Here is a 20,574-nt window from a genome sequence, read left to right on the forward strand (position 1 = left end):
TGATAGACTTGGTGTCTAGATCTGGGAGCCTGGGAGAAGAGAATTAATTGTGTCCCTCTTTTCTGGTTCAAATACTAATGTTAGTACCAACCAAGAAAACTATTTTTTTAAAAAAATTGTATTGGTTATGCATATTCATGAGGTACAAAGCTGACTGTCACCACTTGTGCCCAGGATATTATGGCCAGAAGAAAGCTGCTCTGGAGCTGGCTGGTTAGCATAGCTGGTAAGGGTGAAGTCTTACAACACTAAGCTCATGGGTTTGGATCCTCATACTGGCCAGGTAAAACACAAAACCAAACCCTTTCTTCCCATAGACTTCCCTATTTTATTTTTTTTGTGGCCAGCTGGCATAGTGACCTTGGTGATATGAGGCTGCACTCTAGCCAACTGAACTAACCAGCCAGCTCTAACTGCTGTACCTTGGTTTATGGCAATGCCATCTGACAATTGCTCAGGAGCCTTGGAGACTTTTTGGCTCATTCTTTCATATACCACATTTTGTTGGCTCTGCCTTCGAAACACATCCAGAATATGACCACATCACATTACCTCTCCTGCTACCTCTCTAGTCCAAACCACCGTCATTTCTTTCCTTGGTTACTGCAATAGCCTCCTAACAGATTTCCTTAATTGTGTCCTTGTCTCCCCTCCAACAGTCTAGTCTCGAAAATACAACCACAGACCCTTCTGGTACACAGACGGTGTTCCTCCTCTGCTTAAAATTGGGCAATTGTCTCCCATTTCACTCAGTAAAGGCCAAAGTCCACAGTGGTTCAGTTCCAATACTTTTTTTTTTTTAAATTAAAGATAACTGGTAAGGGGATCTTAACCCTTGACTTGGTGTCGTCAGCACCACACTCTCCTAAGTGAGCCACAGGCCAGTCCCTCAGTTCCAATACTTCTGACCTCATCTCCTACTATTCCCTTCACACCTGGCTTCCTTGCTCGCTCTCATTTGGTTCAGGCACGCCACCGCCTTAGGACTTTCCATTTGCTGATGACTCTATCTGGACCAATCTTCTCCAGTCATATTGCTAACTTCCTCACCTTCAAGTCATTGCTCTAATGTCAACTTCTTCAATAAGGCCTACACTGACCAGTCTATTTTTAATTGCAATCTGCACCCCCATCCCTCTTACTGTCCTTTCACTTTTTCTTAATACTATCCCCATATAACACACTATATACTGTAATTATCTATTATATCTATTGTTCAGTGTGTAACATCCACCTCTACTCCGGCAGGATGTAATCTCCATAAGGGCAAAAATGATCTGTTTTGTTCCCTCATGTACTCTGATGCATGTCCTGTACAGAATCTGGCATAAAGTAGACGCTCAATACATATTTGAATGAATATATCCACGGAAGGAAAGAAGCCAGGAGAATAGGAGGATCTTGAAACAGTGAAAGGGGTTATAAAGCAATACCTGTAACATACAGAAAGGCATGGTACCAAGCACACACAGACGGAATGATCTGTAGCGCTGTAACGGCGCTTCTCAATTGTATCACATCCAAATGAAACCGTTTAGAGCTCGCTCTCCCCCCACCCCCACGCCCTCTGTTCCTTGGGGACCCCTGCATGGCACATTAATTCTGAATCTTTAGTGTCCAGAGAAGTGCCTGGCACAAACTAAGTGCTCAAAAGAGGTGTTGGGTAAATTAACAAATCAATTTATCTATGTCCCTAACTACTTTAAAGCTCGTAGAGAGGAGACGCCGCGTCTTATTCTGCTGCCCCACCCGCCACTTAGACGCGTGGTCGCAACTGACGTCCCGCATTTCTGCACGGTAAGGGAGAGTCCTGGGAGGAAGAGGCTGGTTTAACACACTTCCGGTCACGTGACGGGAGTGGGCGTGACGGAAAGGTTCATATCCCAGTGTCCTTTGTGGCTATTTCCTTTTTGTCCGTTTCCGGCGTCCAAGATGTCGAAGCGAGGTGAGGTTTTTGGCTGTGGGGGATCCTGCGCCATCTGTCGTGCGGTGGCTGCCGGCCTCGCTGGGAGCGGCGGCCCTGTGCAGCTTGGGCGCTTTGCTTTCCTCTGGGTCGGAGAGGGAGAGGAGGGGCGCCGCAAGAGCACTGAAAGTGTCCCCGAAAGTGTTGGGGGTGCTGTAGGATCCCGATGTGATCCTAAACCCAAACCGGCGAGATCGCTCCGCGCGTGGCGCTGCAGTAATGGGGATGAAATTGAACTGGTTTAGGCTCCGGCTTCGGGGACGGGCGCTGTCTCCCGTATTGTAAGAGGAACTGCGTGTTGCAAAAGTCGGATCAAGGATTGAGTCGTTCAGGCCCCTTAATCTCGCATAAGGATGTTAATAGTGAGGAGGTGGCTATGTTCCTTGAGAACCGGGTGGCACACGGAGAGGGAGTAAGTGGCATCCTAGAGAGAGCTAATCTATAGTATACAGTCTTCCAAAGCATGGGTGATGAATTTATAGCTTGACAGTGAAGGGAACTCCGAATCATGTCTGGACAGTGACCTCTTTATCCTGTTTCCCTTCTCTTCCTACCTGCAGGACGTGGTGGGTCCTCCGGTGCGAAATTCCGGATTTCCCTGGGTCTTCCGGTGGGAGCCGTGATCAACTGTGCTGACAACACAGGTGAGGCCTTTCGCTGCACCCTGCTACACTCCCCCTTTTAAAAGCACTCAATGGGCCTTTTGCTAATGACCCACTGAGCCGTCAAGAAAGGGCAGAGCAAAAACACCGCTTTTGGGTGAAGTAGCAGCATGCTGTGTTGTTTTGCTTCAATCGGTGGTGTGACAAGGAGTTCCACCTTGGGAACTAACCGCTTGGGCAGCGAGTGGTGGGAGAGACTTTGGAAGTGTTTGGCAATTGTTACACCGGTGTAACCCTCAAAAAACTAGGTTTTTATTTACATCCTTTTATAGGAGCCAAAAATCTGTATATCATCTCTGTGAAGGGGATCAAGGGACGCCTGAACAGACTTCCCGCCGCTGGTGTGGGTGATATGGTGATGGCCACAGTCAAGAAAGGCAAACCAGAGCTCAGAAAGAAGGGTAAGTATGCAAGGAGCCCTTATCTCATGGTGGATAGTTGAGGGATAACCCTTTATTGGAAAATGGAACTTTTTACAGTTCTCAAGGCTTCTTAAATCTTAATTTCTTTTTAGAGGTAGTGTGAGATAAATAAATGAAATTGAAGCTCTGCTCATACTGTCTTGGGGACCATCTTATCACTTCCCTACTTAAGATCTTCGTTGGCTTCTGATGTAAGCTGAGGGTTTGGCGTATTCAACTTGGTGCTTCCCCATCTCAGTTTATCAGACACTTGTAGACCACCTCCCATACCCATACCTATACCTGTAGAAACAGAAGCCTGCCTTCCTGGAATTTACAGTCCACCCTCATCTGCTGGGTGTCATCCCCAGCCTCTCAGTTCTTGGATTACCACTCCAACCTATACCCCTTCCAGCCTCAGATCCTTTGCATTTGCTCGGCCTCCTGCCTGGAATGTTCTAATCCACTCATCTTCAGCTCATTTACTTATTGACACCTCTCCTCTTCCCAGGTGGAAATTCTTTTTTGTAACATTTAGGGTTGTGCCTTCTACTTAAGGTTCCATCAGAGCAGATCTTTGGTTTGTTACTGATTCCTTGTCAACAAATATATATGGTGGTGCTTAGTAAAGAAATATTTTTTTGACAGACGGTTTAGAGCTACACCTGGTGAGATCACCGCTTTAAGACTTACGTTACCACAGGTGTGTTTCCTTTTCTAGACTTAACTGATTTGAAAGAGAATAATAACACATACTTTCTCAAGTGGTTGTGAGATCCCGGTGATGAGCTGCGTGTTTGTTGTGGTTGGTTGGTTCTAGATCTCTTATGATAGAGACTAAAAGAGGGAGCTGCTCATTGTTTAATCATGCGCTATCCCCCAGAAGTTTTCCCACCAACTATATGAATTAAAAGGGGAAGCCTTGGAGCACTTCTGACTTTAGAACTTCTGATATTTAGTGCACGTTTAACTTTCAGCTCCTGAACTTTTTCCCTGTGCCTGCTTGGTCTGTCTCTGCTCTGGGATGTCTTGCTCTAGAGAAGTCCTAGCCATCCCTTGCTGTGTAGTAGAAATGTGATATGACTGGTTATGGTGATGTATTGTAGTTACTCCTCTGTGGCTGCATCTACCTCTCCATACCACCCAGTAAATTTTTAGCCTTTTGGTTAGAAACCTTACTCTGTTTCCCTTTAATGTCCTCTTGAGGTTTTGGTAGCACTGCAATTGTGATAAGCATTGACTAATCAATGTGTTGGTTGGGATGAGGATGCAACTGCATGAGCTTTTTCCTCTTCTCAGAACACTACCTGGTTCTGACTTGTGGCCTGGGGAGGTGTCAGAGAAGAGCAGAGCAAATTGCCATCATTCTGGGTGAGATGGCAGGATGAGGTACTGTTGATCTCAATCAGTGGTGGGACAGACAAGAGAATTTCCAATTCTGTTAATGTCTTTGGTTCTTGTTTCTCCTAAATGAATAAATACATCCTTTCACCTTGGACTTGTTTTTAAATATAATACGCACAGAAATGTGGAAAGGAGGCAGAACTGAAAGTCTTAGCGCCCTGGATTTGTTGCTTTATTTATCTATTTGATGCATTTGTGAGAATTAAGTGGTTTATAAGTAGATGAGGGTCCAGCAGAGGAGGCTCTCTGTACATACAGTATTGGTTACTTCTCAGTGTGTATTCCATTGTTAACTTGATTAGAAAGTGTCTGCTTACCTAGATTTTTCTTGTCTGGTATTTGCCTCAAGGGTAATCAGGATCCCTGTCTTTATATTTCTGGTGTTTGATCTTGAATGTGGAAGCGTAATTGTTGTCCCTATTTTACAAGAGGAAAACTTGTGACTCGGCTCAAGGTCTCCAAGATAGTATCAGTCAAGATTTGAACCCAGGTGTGTCTGACTCAAATAGTTCTTTTCAAGCATTTTATTTTACTTTGTGATGCTTCATTTTGAAGGTCTGCAAAATGTGTCTTTCATTTTAGTGCAGGTAGGTTTAAAAGTTACTTTCTTGGGGTTTTGATATGTGCTGTGTCCAGTATTGGCTAATGACGGGTTAACAGCTGTCCACTCATTCAGTTTTAGGGTGGGGTGTCCCATTCATAGTTCTGTGATGCTGGGATCCTAATACTTCCCACCTGTTAGGTGAAGTGGGAAAATGCATAGATTGTGCTTTAGCAAGTTTCCTGCTGGTATGTTGTTAATTATTCTTCCAAAAGAGAGTGCAAATTAACATTTGCAAGAAAATACTGGTGGTTTTGATTTAAGTGACTAGGGTCTTTCCCTAAAGGGTGATTGATATTTGCACTCTCTCACACTTACTTTTAGAAAATAAACCACTAATGATGTATACGTTCTGTCCAGAGGGGTAAACCACTTTTGTGGTGGTGCTGGGACTTGGCAGGTAAATGATTGCTCTCCTTTCTTCCCTCTTAGTACATCCAGCAGTGGTAATTCGACAACGAAAGTCATACCGAAGAAAAGATGGAGTGTTTCTTTATTTTGAAGATAATGCAGGAGTCATAGTAAACAATAAAGGCGAGATGAAAGGTAAGAATGCAGTCAATGTTGTTCCTTAGGTCTCTGAGGTTAAGTGGTTTAACTCTGATCTAGGAGTACAAGCAAGGAACCCTCTGATGTCTTACCTTTTACCTCCCTTTTTCATGTAGGTTCTGCCATCACAGGACCAGTTGCAAAGGAGTGTGCAGACTTGTGGCCCAGGATTGCATCTAATGCTGGCAGCATTGCATGATTGTCCAGTGTATTTGTGGGGAAGAAATATATATATATATCCATTAAAAAGTACTTGTTCCTAATGCTTGCCTTTCTGTTTATTTCTACACTCTTAATCATCGCCGTCTCCATCAAATGAAACTGCACAGTGCAAACCCTGTGGGCATGTGTAAAAAAAAGACACAGTCCTTGTCCTTTTGTGAGCTTACAGAACTTTTGGTGCTTTCCAATTGTATTTCCAATTTCTGCTGTTAAAGAAATACAGTTATTTGAATTTCAAGTTCCTAAAATAAATTGCAAATAGTAATTATTGTTTACAGGTTACAGCTTTTAACTGAATGTCCTACAGTGAGAAAGGTATTTCAGATAAGGTAGAGTAGTGTATAGTTACATCCTGACCATGGATTTGAGCAAATTGTTGTGTGAATGAGTTAATGTTAGTAAGACCTTTAACACAAGGTAATTGCTATGTAAATTTGCTTTAAGATGGAAGATTGAAGTTAATAGTGCCTGCAGGATTTTGAGTTGTTTGGGGGTTTTTTTTTGGTTTGTTTGTTTGGTGGCTGGCCCTTATGGGCATCCAAACCCTTGACTTTGGTGTTAAAACTCAGTTCTCTAACCAAGTGAGGTAACTGGCCAGCCCCCTGCAGGTTTTTTGCTGCTATCAAAATGTTTTGGCTATAGGATGGCTATACAACTTACCTTCCAAATTCTAGTTTGAGAATGGGAAGAGAAGATAGAATTATGCCAGCACAACAGGCATAAACCCTGGCAAGTCAAGATGGGTGGTCGCCTTGTTAATAGGGAATTATGCTTGAAGGTGTTGAGGTTGTCTTGATATTGAGCTTTTCTTTCCAAACCATGTGATGGTTGATTTATTTAGGTGACATACTCAGGGTCTGGAAAAAATGAGTACTGGTTTAGATTAGTAGTTTGACTAAATAGGCTTTTTAGACTAAGTTTTATGTTTGTTTATCTGTACCTGTCAGCCTTAAGTATTGTCATCTGGAAGTTGGGTACACTGCAAGGCCAAAGATTAAGATGTATATGAAGACCCTGGTACATATTCACTTTGTGAGGTGACTACCATTTTGTCCTCCAAGACTGGATATGGAATGCACCAGAACTGAGCACAGTGGTTCTCATCCTGTGGAGTTTTTAAAAGAGTTTCCAGGCCATACCCCAGACTGATTAAGTTGAAGTATGGAGGTTAGGGCCCAGGCATCAGTACTTAAAAGCTCCCAGGAGATGCCAAGGTGCAGCCAAAATTGAGAACCAGTGTTTCGTCTAGACTGGGCCAGTGTTGGTTTTAGGAGTATTAAATCAATCTCTGGTTGTAGAGATTTAGATTCTACCTCATCCCCCAGCCGGTGAATTTCAAATCTGCTTTAGTGTGACATGAGGCCCCCATGTCTGCCATTTTAAATGAATCCTATTTTTAGCTGGTGTGTGATAGTGTATAATCCCTAATGGCTGCTACTTCAAATCTCATTCTTTTTGTTTGTTTGATTTTTGGTGGCTGGCCAGTACACAAATTTCATTCTTTAAAGATTTATGTTCTTGACTTGGACTGAAATCTCCATTTTTTTTTTTTTTTTTAAAGATGACCGGTAAGGGGATCTTAACCCTTGACTTGGTGTTGTCAGCACCATGCTCAGCCAGTGAGCGAACCGGCCATCCGTATATGGGATCCGAACCCGGGGCCTTGGTGTTATCAGCACCGCACTCTCCCGAGTGAGCCACGGGCCGGCCCTGAAATCTCCATATTTACACTCACTAAAATATTTTCTTATTCTTAAGTCCATGTTCTTTCTAGGTAATAGGTTTAATAGAATGGACTCAAGGCTATAGACTTAATTCCTGTAATTTCAGATTTGATTTATAGGAGCTTGTTAGTCATAGTGTAGAAAACTAAATATGATGAGTAGTGAATCACCAGGATTAATGATTTTTCTATATGGATATAATGCAAGCTTTTTTTTCTGTTTTGAAAAGTAATACCTGTGCCTTCATATAATAAAAGTACTGAATATAAAAGGAAATCCCTCCCTGAGCCTGTTGCCTCATCTGTCAACTGAATTTAATAGAACCTCATAGGGTTGGTGCGAGGAGCCAAGGAATTTGTGTAAGGGTGTTTTATTATAAAGCATCTATATGGGGGTTATTCAGGGGGAAAATTGAGAAAAAGTATAAAGGAAATAATCACCTAGTCATAACCAGAGAAAATTGACATTTTGCTGTATCCTACCACATATACATAAAATTGGGGGGAGAAAAATGATGGTAATATATATGTGTTTACCCACTTTTTGTTGTTTTAACAAGAGGTTGAATACTAGCTGATGAAAAGGGTTGGGGTGAGGAGAGGAGAAGGAGACCTGAATTCTGGTTCTGGCTGTGCACCCAACTGGATTCAGGGAACCTTTCTAAGCTTCAACTTCTAGCTCTGTAAAATGAGAGTTGGAAGTAGATGCTATATGACCTCTGATGAATTCTGTATACAAGCTTTTCTTTCTCTTTCTTGGTGTCTGGCTGGTTTGGGGGATCTGAACCCCTGACCTTGATTGCAAGGCCCACGTTGCTCTTAAAAGGAACACTTGGGGAGCTGCGTCTGATTGCACTCAAACTTCCCACATTCAGTAATCCTCTTTCCTCCTCTTTCGATCTCCCAACTCCTCTTGCAATAGTCTCCTAGTCACTCCTCACCTCAGGGCCACGCAAGTAGCTTACGCCACCGCCCTAAGGACTCATTCGGTCCAATCAGGATGAGGGGGGACAATAGGGTTTGTGTCGCAGGGGTCCTTGACACGTAATGATGCGCAGGGGAGCCCCCATCCAGGTCCCTCATCTCCCACCAGAAAGGCGCTCTGAGGCTGCGGTGGCTGGAATGGCGCACTTCAGTGAGTGTCCTCTGCGACTGGAGAAGGGCTTTATCTTGGACTGTGTGGCCCTAGGCACCGTGGCCCACGCCTATGAGTACACAAGGCCCAAGCTGTGGTCGGCGATTCCGCCCTACAATGCACAGCAGGACTGCCACACCCACCGGTACTTCCAGAGCCACGTGGTTCCGCCCGTTTTACGGAAAACCGATCAGGTATAGGAGCTTCCCGGAGGATCCCACTGTCTCCGCCCGCAGAGTCTGGCCCTGGTGGCGGGGCCGACTTCCCAGTTTCGCACCCCCCACATCCAAGCGTCTCACTCTAGCGCCCTCATCACCAAGGAGGCTCCCCCACACCCACCCCTCGTTTTCTTAAACCCGAGAACTGGAGGAGGGGGTGACAGGTGTTGAGCGCGGGCACACTGAGCTCGCAGAATCTCTTTCCAGCCCTGAACTCGAGAATAGTCCCATTTAGGGTTTCCTCAAGGCTAGGGAGTGGAGCTCAAAGCCCGCTTCTCCCAAATTAACCAGTTAGGAAGATTGTTTCCTTGTCCTTTGTGACGTCACAGTCCCGACTTTTAGGGTGACCTCACGCCACCAATGCTCTAAAACCGCGAAAATCCGTGCGACCTGGGTGAGCAAAACAAAGGGAACCGACTAGACCCGAGGGCGAGCGGCCTTGCGTCCTGTGATGTCATAGTGGCAGGGCTGGGACTCGCTCGACGCGACCTCAGCCAGGGGAAGGAACCTCCGCACCTCTGCGGACCTCAGTTCCTTCCCCGTCCCAGCAGAGGACTTGCCCGGGAAGGACGTTTGCTGTTGCTTACTTTAAAAACAAACAAACAAATCTTTGGCCTGAAGCATTTGTGTTTATATTAATGGCGTGGGGAAAGGAAAGGAGGATTTATGGAGTTACTCTGTGAACAAATCTTGGGGTTCGTTTGTGGTCCCGAATGCTTGTGTGCACGCGGTGTGTGGGCAGTGCATATAAATGGACACAAGTTGGTTAGAGCGCCTCCTTATAACACCGAGGTCATGGGTTCAGATCCCCGTACCGGCCGGTCACCAAAAAAAAAAAAAAAAGTGATTTTTTAAAAAGTGGATATACGCATCTATGTGTCTACTCACCTAACTTTTATGACAGAAGGAGCCAGAATCTGGGGGAAAAGGGAAAAACCTGAGAATCTAAAGCTCGAAGGTCATACGGTGTACACATTTTGGAAACTTTTTATGTTTAAGTAGTCTTTAATCATCAAAACCACCATTTGTGGTAGGTATTATTTTCTTTTAAATAAAGGTAATGTTTAAGCCTTTACTATGCCAAGCCTTCCTTATCTGAACTTTTATCGAGGCTCAGAAAGGTTGTGTAAAAGGTCACACAGCATGTTAGTGACAGAGCTGGAGCTGGAACCCAGTCTGTCTGGCAGCAGAGACTGAGCCCTTCGCTGCCAAGCTACGCTGTTGCATTCAGTTTATTTAATCTGTACCGGGGGAGTTTGCACCGCGCATCTGTCCGCACTGTGGCTGACAGTCTTCCATATTTTCTTCCTTACTTTCAGGATCATGGCGGTACAGGAAGGGATGGCTGGATAGTAGATTATTTCCACATCTTCGGGCAAGGACAGAGATACCTCAACAGGAGAAACTGGGCAGGGGCAGGCAAGTGCCACCTTCATTTCTAGCCTCACCGTGGCCCCACTGAGGAACAGTACTGCGTGTCCCACAATTCAGAGAGAGAAACTGTGGTGGCCAAGAGGCCTGGGTGGAGAAAGGAGACACAGGGACTGTATCCTCCCAGCTTATCTTCTCATATGTGAGCAGGTGGTGCCACAGTGCCCCCTAATATGCAGTTATTGAGCATCTACTGTATGTCAGGTGCCTTTTACCCTCACACTATCCCTGAGTTACAGCTGGGGAAACTGATGTTTATTGCGTTAAAGCGATTTGCTAAGAAGGGCTGAGCTGGGATTGGAATTCCACTCTTTCCGACTCCAAAGCCTGTGTTCCTCTCACTGCTCCCTGAGCAGGCTGTGTCCTGCTTGTTTTCCAGGCCCAATTTGGCAACAAATTGGGAGAGTTGAGAGAGATTTTTCAGGCAGGGTGAACCCTCCTCCCGCCCCAACTCCTCCACCCTCAGCCACATTCCAGTCACATGATCTTCGCACCATTTAGCCAAATTGATCTCACCCCTTTTCTCCAGATGGGGCAGAGAGGCAAGGGTGGGGTTTTCTTTCTTCTCCTGGGAGCAAGGCAAGCTCGGCCAAGCCCAGAAATTTCCGGTCCCTCCTGTCCCAGCATATACCATTCACACTCTTCCTGCAACTATTCCTCAGACGGGGTTTGATTTCTAGGGAGCCTACTGTCCCCTCAACCTCCTGGCCTTTGACTTTTCAGTCAAGAGACTCGGGACATTTGAGGACAGTGACTACAGCTGGGTGGGCATCCCATATCAGCCCCCATACCAGCACTATGGGGGTGGGGAAGGCAAGAGGGGGCTGAATGCAGACTCTGGACTCTATCCCTGCCCCCAAGGGCATTGCCTCCAGCAGGTGACCGGGCACGACTACTACAATGCCAATCTGAAACCCGTCAATGGGTTCAATGGCCGATTTGGCTACCGCCGGAACACTCCAGCCCTCCGCCAGCGCCCATCCGTCTTTGGAGAGGTCACCCCGTTCCCTCTCTTCTAACAGCATCTCTTCCTTCATAGCCCATGACCTAAACTCAAACAGATGTTTAGATGCACTCTCAATGTTATTTTATATATTAAAAAATGTGGTGTCTCCAAAGTGTGCTGTTTCTTCCTGAGGCAGAGGAGGGGGCAAGCTAGTTTCTCCACCCTCAGCTTCTCTAGAGGAGAAAGGGCTTCTCAGACCCAATGAGTGCCAGGCTTGAAAGGAGAGGCCTCAGTTCTCTCCTGCCCTTGTAATAAGAAGGAACCATACCACCTAGCCCTCAACAAAGGACTTCCTCAGGTATCAGCAGGGCCCCAGGTCAGAAGCTGGCTGTTTCCATCAAGAACAGAGAAGGCAGGAGTGGCTGCAGGGATTGGCTTTGGTTGCCTTGGGAAAGATTTTCCAATTTTCCTGTTGGAGTGATTCCATCCAAAAGAACTCACATCTTCCTTCTCCTTTCTGCCCTCAATTCATCAGGAGGCAGGGGGTGAACAAGATGATATCTGAGGTCATTTTAGCCCAAGGATTCTGAAACTGTAATACTGTGTGGGTGGACATTTTCTCTGTTTATGCTGTATTAATTTCCTTTTTGGCTAGTTTCCAGGATGTCATTTTTTGAGTGTCCCCACTCAATTTATTGGTGGCCAGGAGAAAAGCCAAAGCAGGTGGTGGATACAAAGAAGGTGGGGCTTTAGAACACAAAGCTTGTCAGAGCTCCACTGTGGGAGGAACCTCGTTGCATTGAGTAACCATAAATGGACAAGGAAGAAGGCCTGCACTGGCCGTGGGGGTATAGCTCAGGGGTAGAGCATTTGACTGCAGATCAAGAGGTCCCTGGTTCAAATCCGGGTGCCCCCTTCCTAATTTGTTTTTTAATTCAGTGGAATCAAGAATAAATACTGCCAGCCACACTGTCACCAGGAAAGACAAAGAACTTTCAACTCCTTGTATTGAAAGCCTAGTTCCTCCCACATTCGAAGTGACCACGAGGACAAAGCCCCTGTAGAACCCACCCTGGGCTTCAATTAACATAAAGTCTCTGAGGAAATTCTAAACCTAGGATTAGGTCTGAGAGCTGTGAACACAAGCTGACATATAAGAGTAAAGATAAATACGTTCATTCAACATGTGTTTTTGGAAGATTAGTACATGCAAAGCTGCAGCAGATTGAAAGAAAAAGAGGGCCCCTGTTCTCAGGGAGCTTTCATTCTGGTGGGAGTTGACACACACACAGTTGCCTCAGAAAAGATCATTTGTTTGCAGCTCAAGAAAGAGATATCTCAAAAAATATGTACTCACTTTTTCTAGGCATAATTTCTAACCAGAAAAAAAATTTCTAACTGAAGCTTTCCTAAAGTTTGAAAGGATATTTCTGCCTGATCTGAAGAGTATTATTAACCTGTTGCTTGGGACACTATAATCTTTTCTCTGCAGAGTTAGGGAGGCACTTTCTTCCTAGTTGTTTATTGTGCTGGTCAGAGTTCTTGGAATGGGACACATATCCACTCTGGCCACTTAAGCAGAAAAGGGATCTACTGCAAGCACAGTGGGGTCTCAGAGTTGGTAGAAGTTTGGAGAACCCAACTTAGAAAGCAGTAAGTATGAGGGGTTGGGAAGCAGAAAAATCCAGCTAAGTTCTCAACCCTGGAACTGTCCACTGCTGGCACTGCCCACCTTAGGCATTCATCCTGTGCCATGGATATTGTCCCACCTGCACCTGTATCTTCAGGACAAGTCCTTGAGTTTCAAAATGCCTGATAAGAGCATTTGATTGGCTCTTTAATTTTAGTTCTCTCATGTGTTCCAATTACTCCTTTTTTATCACATCCTGATCTTGTTTCATGGATACAGTCTTTTGTCTTGTTTCTTTAAAATTACGGTTGTTTCTGAAGTATTCTTCTTCTGCAAGTATTGTCTCTGATTCCTCAATGTCCTTTTTGCTGCTGTTTCCCTCAGTCTTGAACTGTCATGTTGAACGCATTCATCAAATAACTGGCCCTCCATAGGACAAAGGCCATTGTAAACTCTGTGTACTTGGGCTTGTTGACTGGTGAACTTCTTGTAGTTAGTCCAGTGCTGAGCCAGCCTTTTCATCTGGGAACTTCCAAATGTCTATATCTGTGGGTCACCATCCTGCCCACTCCCAAGGCCATTTAGTTCCTCCATAGAAAAATCTTGAGATCTCCTGCCTGGGGTATATACCTTGACATTCTGGGAGCAGGACAAAGAGGAGGAAGGGAATTGGTGATCCCACTTTTCAAAAAAACTTTCACTTAATCCTTGCTGCTGTTCTGAAAGCCCTGGACCACCCAGTTGGAAGTAGAGGGGTCTCACAGTTTCAATTTCTCCAATAAATAAATCTTCTTTCTCCTATGGGACCAGGGATAAGGAACAGGGATCTTAACTGCTCTTTATACAGACTTTAACCACAATAAGTGCCCTATTTGCAGCCCACTCCTCAGCCCTTCTTGGTGATGCCAAGTTCCCAGCCTTCCCAAGGCTCTTCAGGCATTAATCAGTTGCCTTCTCTTCTCACAGCTCTCAACTCTGGCACTACCTTTCTACTTCCAGTCTATATGAATTGACTACTCTAGGTACCTCATATAAATGGAATCAGGCAATATTTGTCTTTTGTGTCTGGCTTATTTCACTTAGCATAATATCTTCAAGCTTCCTCCAAGTTATAGCATGAGTCAGAATTTCCTTTCTTTTGAAGGCTGTATAATATTCCATTGTATGTATATACCACGTTTTGTTTATCCATTCAGCCATCTATGGACACCTGGGTTATTTCCACCTTTTGGCTATTGTGAATAATTCTGACATAAGCACGGGTATATAAATATCTGTTTGAGTCTCTGCTTTCAGTTCTTCGTGGTATATACCCAGAGCAGAATTTCTGGATCATATGGTAATTTAGTATTTTGAGGGGCTGCCATATACCTGGAGATAATTTTAAACTGTTGACAGCTAGTGGGTCCTAGGCCTCAAGATTTGTTTTTTAATCTCATCAGGTAATTTCAATGTGCACCCAAGATTGAGAACCTCTGCTAGAGGCTCAGCTTCCTCTTCTCTGCTAAGTCACTTCCCATACTGCTTTCCATTTTCAAAAACCTTTTGACACAGCTCTTTCACTGTTGTTTCCTCTCTGGTTCTCTTCGTCCTTGTAGAGTTATAAGCTACTTTGGTTTTGGCTGAGTTTTGGAGAGGAGTGGGGATAGACACATGTTCCACAGACTTTGTTTCTCTATGAGAATTATTGATCATTTTTTGTTTTGTTTTTGCAGCTGGCTGGTACGGTGATGTGAACCTTGGCCTTGGTGTTTTGAACACCATGCTCTAACCAACTGAGCTAACTGGCCAGCATATGAGAATTATTTATATATGAATTTTTGAAATGTATAAACGTGGCTTATCTCATGTATTGGTTGCTCTCTCTTTACAGAGGCCAGAAAAGAGTTTTCTTGCATTCTTTTTTTTTTTTTTTGTCAGCCGGCTGGTACAGGGATCCGAACCCTTGACCTTGGTGTCATAACACTGCACTCTAACCAACTGAGATATCTGGCCAGTCCCTGCATTCTTGCATTTATTCATTCACTCACTTGTTCATAGTAGCCATAGTACAGAATGCCTACTACATGCTAGGCACATATTGTGTGCTCCATATAGGATGGCAGTTGTTGGCTGAATAGTAAATATAACTCCACCAATATGCACATTTGGTCAAATGAAAGCTCTCTTCAGTTTCAGTTTCCTACCCTTTTCGTGGTGTCTGTGTTTTGACAGACACATGCTGGGGCAATATTTGAAGTTGCTTTCAACACACCTAGCCACCTCCAACTTTTTACCCTAGTAATTAATCAAGTGTTGCAACACGTACCACAATTTGGACATATGGCAGCAGGAGCAGAACCTTCCATCGCACAGTAGGAGTCCCAACCTCAGGTCCTACTATTGTCTATGGAATCAAGAAATCTTTTTTGTCTCCTAATAGTTTCCAGGAATCCTGGTGGCTTTGGGTCCAATTCTCCCCAGTGTTGGGAAGAAACGTCTGAGAAAGGTCAGCTGAAACACTTGCAAGGTATCTAGTACAAATTTATCATTCAGGTGTGGAAGAAGGGACTTGCTCTTCTAATTTTCCCTCCTTTTGCTCTCACAGGGCCCAAGATGGGGAGACAGCACTTCCTTACAATATTACAGAGGCCAAGGCCAGCCAGTTAGCCTACTTGGGAGAGTGTGGTGCTGGTAACACCAAGGGCAAGGGTTCAGATCCCCTTACCACCCAGTTCCAAAAGAGGGGGAAAAAAAGTTGTTTAAAAAAGAAGGCCAGGGCCGGCCCGTGGCTCACTCGGGAGAGTGCGGTGCTGATAACATCAAGGCCCCGGGTTCGGATCCCATATAGGGATGGCTGGTTCGCTCACTGGCTGAGCGTGGTGCTGACAACACCAAGTCAAGGGTTAAGATCCCCTTACCGGTCATCTTTAAAAAAAAAAAAGAAGGCCAGAACAGGCCACAAATGAACTGAGGACGATCTGTTCTTGGGTGATGGCAACTAAACAGGCAGGTGGCGGGTCAGAACTTCATGGTGGAAATATTTCATCACAGACCAGCTAGTCCTTGTTTCAATTTGGTGTTTTCCCCAGCAATTCCTCCTCTATCTCTAAGAGATTTAAACCCATTTGAAGTTTTAGAGGCTAGTTTGCAGTTAGACAATTTATAAAGTGATATGTGAAATGCTTGTAAGTCCCTTCCTTTGCTACTTAATAGAGTTGCTTGAATGAATGGGGCACTTGCCACACTCCTGGTAGTGTAGTGAGGCTTTGCATCTGGCATCTCATTTTTCCCCAAACGTAGGATGGGTTCTGCAGGTATTTGCAATTTGACTGTAGCTGTCAAACAAGTCATGAAAAACATGGAACCACGGAGTGAGAAAATTATTCCCTTTTCAATCCTTTCTCATTCCTGAGTAGCTGAAAGAAAGTGTTTTATTTGGTGCTAGCTCTTTAACACTTATGAATCTTCCCCCTTTATTTATTGTTTAATTTTGCCACTGGCCAGTAAGGGGATCTGAACCCTTGACCTTGGTATTATCAGCACCATACTCTAATCAATTGAGCTAATAACTGACCAACCCCCACCCTGTTTTTTATTTAAGGAATTTATTTATTTATTTAATTGTTTAGGCAGCTGGCTGGTATGGGGACCCAAACCCATGACCTTGGTGTTAAGAGGCTGTGCTCTGTGTAGCTGAGCTAACTGGCCAGCCCCAATCTATGCTTTTTTTTCCCCCTCCCCCTACAATCTATGCTTTTTTAATCAAAGAGAGCACATATAAATACCTAGCTAGTATTTAATAATATTGTACTTGGTTTCTCATTCTATTTATGTTAAGTGATACTGATTTTCTTTTTTTTTAAAGCAGCTTTTTTTATATAATTCGCATACTGTACGATTCATCCATCGAAAGTGCACAGTGCAATAGTTTTCACCAAGTTGTGCAATCATCATCACAATCAGTTTTAGAACTTTTTTTTTTTTTTTTGGTAGCTGACTGGAGTGGGGAACCGAACCCTTAGACCTTGGGGTTACAAGGCTGTGCTCTAACCAGCTGAGCTAATCAGCCAGTTGAGTTTTATGATATTTTTATCACCTCAAAATGAAACTCCATACCCATTTAGCAGTCACTCACTTCCTTCCACCTACACATCTCTAGGCACCACCAATCTACTTTCCGTCTCTAGAGATTTGCCTATTCTTGATGTTTAATGTAAATAGAATCACACAACACAAAAGAGCTTTCATGACTGGCTTTTTTCACTCAGTGTAATGTTTTCAAGCTTCATGCATGTTGTAGCATGTATCAGTAATTCATTCCTTTTTTTAAAATTTCTTTTTATAGCCAAATAATCTCTACCATGAATATACCACACTTTATTTATTCATTTGTTTACAGACATTTGCGTTGTTTCCATGTTTTGCCTATTATAAATAATGCTGCTATTAACATTCATGTACAAGTTTTTGTATGGGATGTTCAAGGGGTCTTCAAAAAGTTCATGGAAAGATTCATATGATCTTGTTTGTTTGTTTTTGGCAGCTGGCCAGTATTGGGGTCCAAACCCTTCACCTTGATGTTATTAGCACCACACTCTCCCAAGTGAGCTAACCAGCCAGCCTCTCATATAATCATTTAATTCTATTTTTCCACAAACTTTTTTATTATTTTTTTTTTTAAAAAAGATGACCGGTAAGGGGATCTCAACCCTTGGCTTGGTGTTGTCAGCACCATGCTCAGCCAGTGAGCAGACCAGCCATCCTTATATAGGATCCGAACCCGTGGCCTTGGTGTTATCAGCACCGCACTCTACCGAGTGAGCCACGGGCCGGCCCTTCCCACAAACTTTTTGAAGTACCCTCTTATGTTTTCATTTCTTGTGTATATACCTAGGTAACTAAGTTTAACTCTTTGAGGAACTGCCAAACTATTTTCCCAAGAATTGATTTTCTCTTAATTTTTTTTTCCAAATAATTTTAACACTGAATAAGTATAAAACAGGGCCGGCCTGTGGCTCACTCGGGAGAGTGTGGTGCTGATAACACCAAGGCCACAGGTTCGGATCCCCTTATCGGTCATCTTTAAAATAAATAAATAAATAAATAAGTATAAAACAACTCCAACAACTAATAAGTGAATTTAACAAGGTTGTAAAATATAAGGTTAATATATGGAAAATTATGTTTTATATACTAGCAGCAAACCGGGGTTTTTTTGTTTTTGTTTTTTTAAAAGATGACAGGTAAGGGGATCTTAACCCTTGACTTGGTGTTGTCAGCACCACGCTCTCCCAAGTGAACTAACCGGCCCTCCCTATATAGGGATCCGAACCAGTGGCCTTGGTGTTATCAGCACCACACTCACCCAAGTGAGCCATGGGCTGGCCCAAACAATTTGAATATTAAATTTTTAAAAAACAATTCCATTTAAAATAACATCACAAAAAATAATATATTTAGGAATAAATTTTACAGAAGATATGCAAAGCCTCTATTCTGAACATTATAAAACATTGCTGAAATTAAAGAACATCTAAATAAATGGAAGAATATGCCATGTTCACAAAATTAAGACTCAGTAGTGATAGGGGATGTCAATTTCTCAAACTCATAGATTCAGCACAATCCCAATCAAATCCCAGAAGGCTTTTAAACTGGAAAGCTGATTCTAAAATTTATATGGGAATATAAAAGACCTAGAATATCCAAAGTAATCTTAAAGGGACAAAATTGAAGGATTAACACTACCTGCTCTCCATACTTTCTATAAAGCTACAGTAATCAAGACAGGTGGTACTGGCATAAAGATTGACAAGCCCATCAGTGGAGGAAGACAGACAGCCCAGAAATAGATTCACGCTTGCCTGGCCATTTGATTTTCAACAAGGTGATACGGGGCCCAAGTCCATCTGCCTTCCCCTGGCCTGGCTTGCCAAAATCTGTTATCCCAGGGCATTCAGCTCCGGCTTAGGCTGACCAAAATCTTGTTATCGAACCCAAGTCCAGCTACCTGCCCCAAACAAAAACAAACAACCCAAACGTCAAATGTTATTGAACATGGAATTCAGCTTTTATTCAGGAATACCAGTGACCTGAGGAGAGATGTCAGGCTAACCCATCTCTCCTGTAAGCCTGAAGGAGAACAGACACAGTTAAATCATCTCCAAGACTCAGATTTACTGAGGGGTTTTTAACGAGGAGGCTGAGGGAATAGAACATGGGAAATGAAAAGCAGGAGGAATGGGGACATGATCTGTGGTGGGTCTATGCAAGGAGCCAGGTGCAAGGTCTCACCAAGGCCCCATCTGGCTTCTGTTCCTGTCCTTGGTGTCATCTCATGGTCCTCCTGGAGGGGTGGGATCAGCATAGCTTTATCGATGTCTAACTTGGTTTCTCAGGGTCTGGATAGTACGTGCCTCATTGCAAGTCTGCAGCTCCAGGCTGACTGGAAAACAACTTTACCCTTATGTAAATAATGTCATCTTGCCATGTAACCAAGGTTGAAAATATTAAATAACCTTGGGAAAAGAGGGAACTCATAGAAATACATGCCAAGAAAAAAACTGTCTTTTAACATTTCCTGCAGCCTAGGCAGTTTTAGGTCCTAGCCTGGCTTTAGTCCTGCTCATTCCAACAAAGGTACCAAAAGAATTCAATGGCAAGAAAATGTCTTTTCAAAAAAATGTGTGGATATCCATATGGAAAAAGATGAACCTCACACCATACATGAAAGTGAATTTTAGAAGGATCTTACAGCATAGAGCTGTTAGAGGAAAACTTAGGGGAGTATGTTTCTGACTTGAGGGTAGGCAAAGGTTTCTTAGAGGGGACACAAAAAGCAATAAGCATAAAGGAAAATATTGATAAATTAGAATTCACCAAAATTTAAAATGTCTGATTATCAAAAGGTGTATACATATATTTTTTTTATAGGCCGATGGCTGGTATGGGGATGTGAACCCATGACTTTAGTGTTACAAGGCTGATGCTGGAACCAGCTGAGCAACCAGCCAGCCCTGGAGCACACTGTTAAGAAAATTAATAGCCAAGCCACAGACTAGGAGAAATGATTTGCAAAATATATATCTGATCAAGAACTAGTGTTCAGAATGTCAAGAAGTCTAACAAAGTAAAAAGACTGAGAACACCCCAATTAAAGAATGGGGAAAATATTTGAAGAGACATTTCACAAAAGAAGATATACAAATGGGGCCGGCCCATGGCTCACTTGGGAGAGTGTGGTGCTGATAACACCAAGGCCACGGGTTCGGATCCCTATATAGGGATGGCCGGTTGGCTCACTTGGGAGAGCGTGGTGCTGACAACACCAAGCCAAGGGTTAAGATCCCCTTACTGGCCATCTTTTTTTCAAAAAATGAAGATATACAAATGGCCAATGAAAGCCCATGAAAAACTATTCGACATCATTAGTTGTCAGCAAAATGCAAATTAAAATCACACTGTGATACCACACATGCATCAGAACGACTCAAATTAAAACCATGACACAAAACACTGTCAATCAAATTGGTAGGAATGTAAAATGGTATACCATTCTGGAAAAGGGTCTGGCAGTTTATTATAAAACTGAAATACACAGACTTTGTGGCCTAGCAATTTTATTCCTAAGATTTTACTTAGGATAAATGAAATCATATGTTTACAATAAGATTTATAGCAAAGTCTTCATAGTGACTTTATTCATAA

General features: G+C 43.5%; 2 protein-coding genes and 2 non-coding genes across 4 annotated transcripts; all 4 read left to right on the forward strand.

Annotated features, from left to right (window-relative positions):
* Nucleotides 1–1,873: 1,873 nt before the first annotated feature.
* RPL23 (ribosomal protein L23) lies at nucleotides 1,874–5,843 on the forward strand. Its single transcript, XM_063111917.1, has 5 exons — nucleotides 1,874–1,945; nucleotides 2,524–2,607; nucleotides 2,898–3,026; nucleotides 5,464–5,577; nucleotides 5,697–5,843. The coding sequence occupies exons 1-5, from the start codon at nucleotides 1,933–1,935 to the stop codon at nucleotides 5,777–5,779; spliced, it is 423 nt and encodes a 140-aa protein (XP_062967987.1). The 5' UTR covers nucleotides 1,874–1,932; the 3' UTR covers nucleotides 5,780–5,843.
* LOC134389843 (small nucleolar RNA SNORA21) lies at nucleotides 2,639–2,774 on the forward strand. The gene has a single exon (XR_010024802.1). It is a non-coding gene; the product is annotated as a small nucleolar RNA SNORA21 (small nucleolar RNA).
* Nucleotides 5,844–8,647: 2,804 nt separating the features above from the next.
* On the forward strand, nucleotides 8,648–11,336 carry SPMAP1 (sperm microtubule associated protein 1). Its single transcript, XM_063109226.1, has 3 exons — nucleotides 8,648–8,854; nucleotides 10,198–10,297; nucleotides 11,171–11,336. The coding sequence occupies exons 1-3, from the start codon at nucleotides 8,648–8,650 to the stop codon at nucleotides 11,326–11,328; spliced, it is 465 nt and encodes a 154-aa protein (XP_062965296.1). The 3' UTR covers nucleotides 11,329–11,336.
* A 763-nt stretch (nucleotides 11,337–12,099) lies between these two features.
* On the forward strand, nucleotides 12,100–12,171 carry TRNAC-GCA (transfer RNA cysteine (anticodon GCA)). The gene has a single exon. It is a non-coding gene; the product is annotated as a tRNA-Cys (tRNA).
* The last annotated feature ends 8,403 nt before the right edge of the window (nucleotides 12,172–20,574 follow it).

The sequence above is a fragment of the Cynocephalus volans genome, chromosome 10 (assembly GCF_027409185.1).
Source record: "Cynocephalus volans isolate mCynVol1 chromosome 10, mCynVol1.pri, whole genome shotgun sequence".
Taxonomy (NCBI): Eukaryota; Metazoa; Chordata; class Mammalia; order Dermoptera; family Cynocephalidae; genus Cynocephalus; species Cynocephalus volans.

Bases quoted from the DNA above. Each gene is read 5' to 3' on its own strand.
- RPL23 (XM_063111917.1), top strand. The intron at 2,608-2,897 runs GTGAGGCCTTTC...ATCCTTTTATAG, and splicing joins CAACTGTGCTGACAACACAG to GAGCCAAAAATCTGTATATC. The intron at 5,578-5,696 runs GTAAGAATGCAG...TTTTTCATGTAG, and splicing joins CAATAAAGGCGAGATGAAAG to GTTCTGCCATCACAGGACCA.
- SPMAP1 (XM_063109226.1), top strand. From the start codon at position 8,648: ATGGCGCACTTCAGTGAGTGTCCTCTGCGACTGGAGAAGGGCTTTATC. The intron at 8,855-10,197 runs GTATAGGAGCTT...CCTTACTTTCAG, and splicing joins TTTTACGGAAAACCGATCAG to GATCATGGCGGTACAGGAAG. The intron at 10,298-11,170 runs GCAAGTGCCACC...CCTGCCCCCAAG, and splicing joins GAGAAACTGGGCAGGGGCAG to GGCATTGCCTCCAGCAGGTG.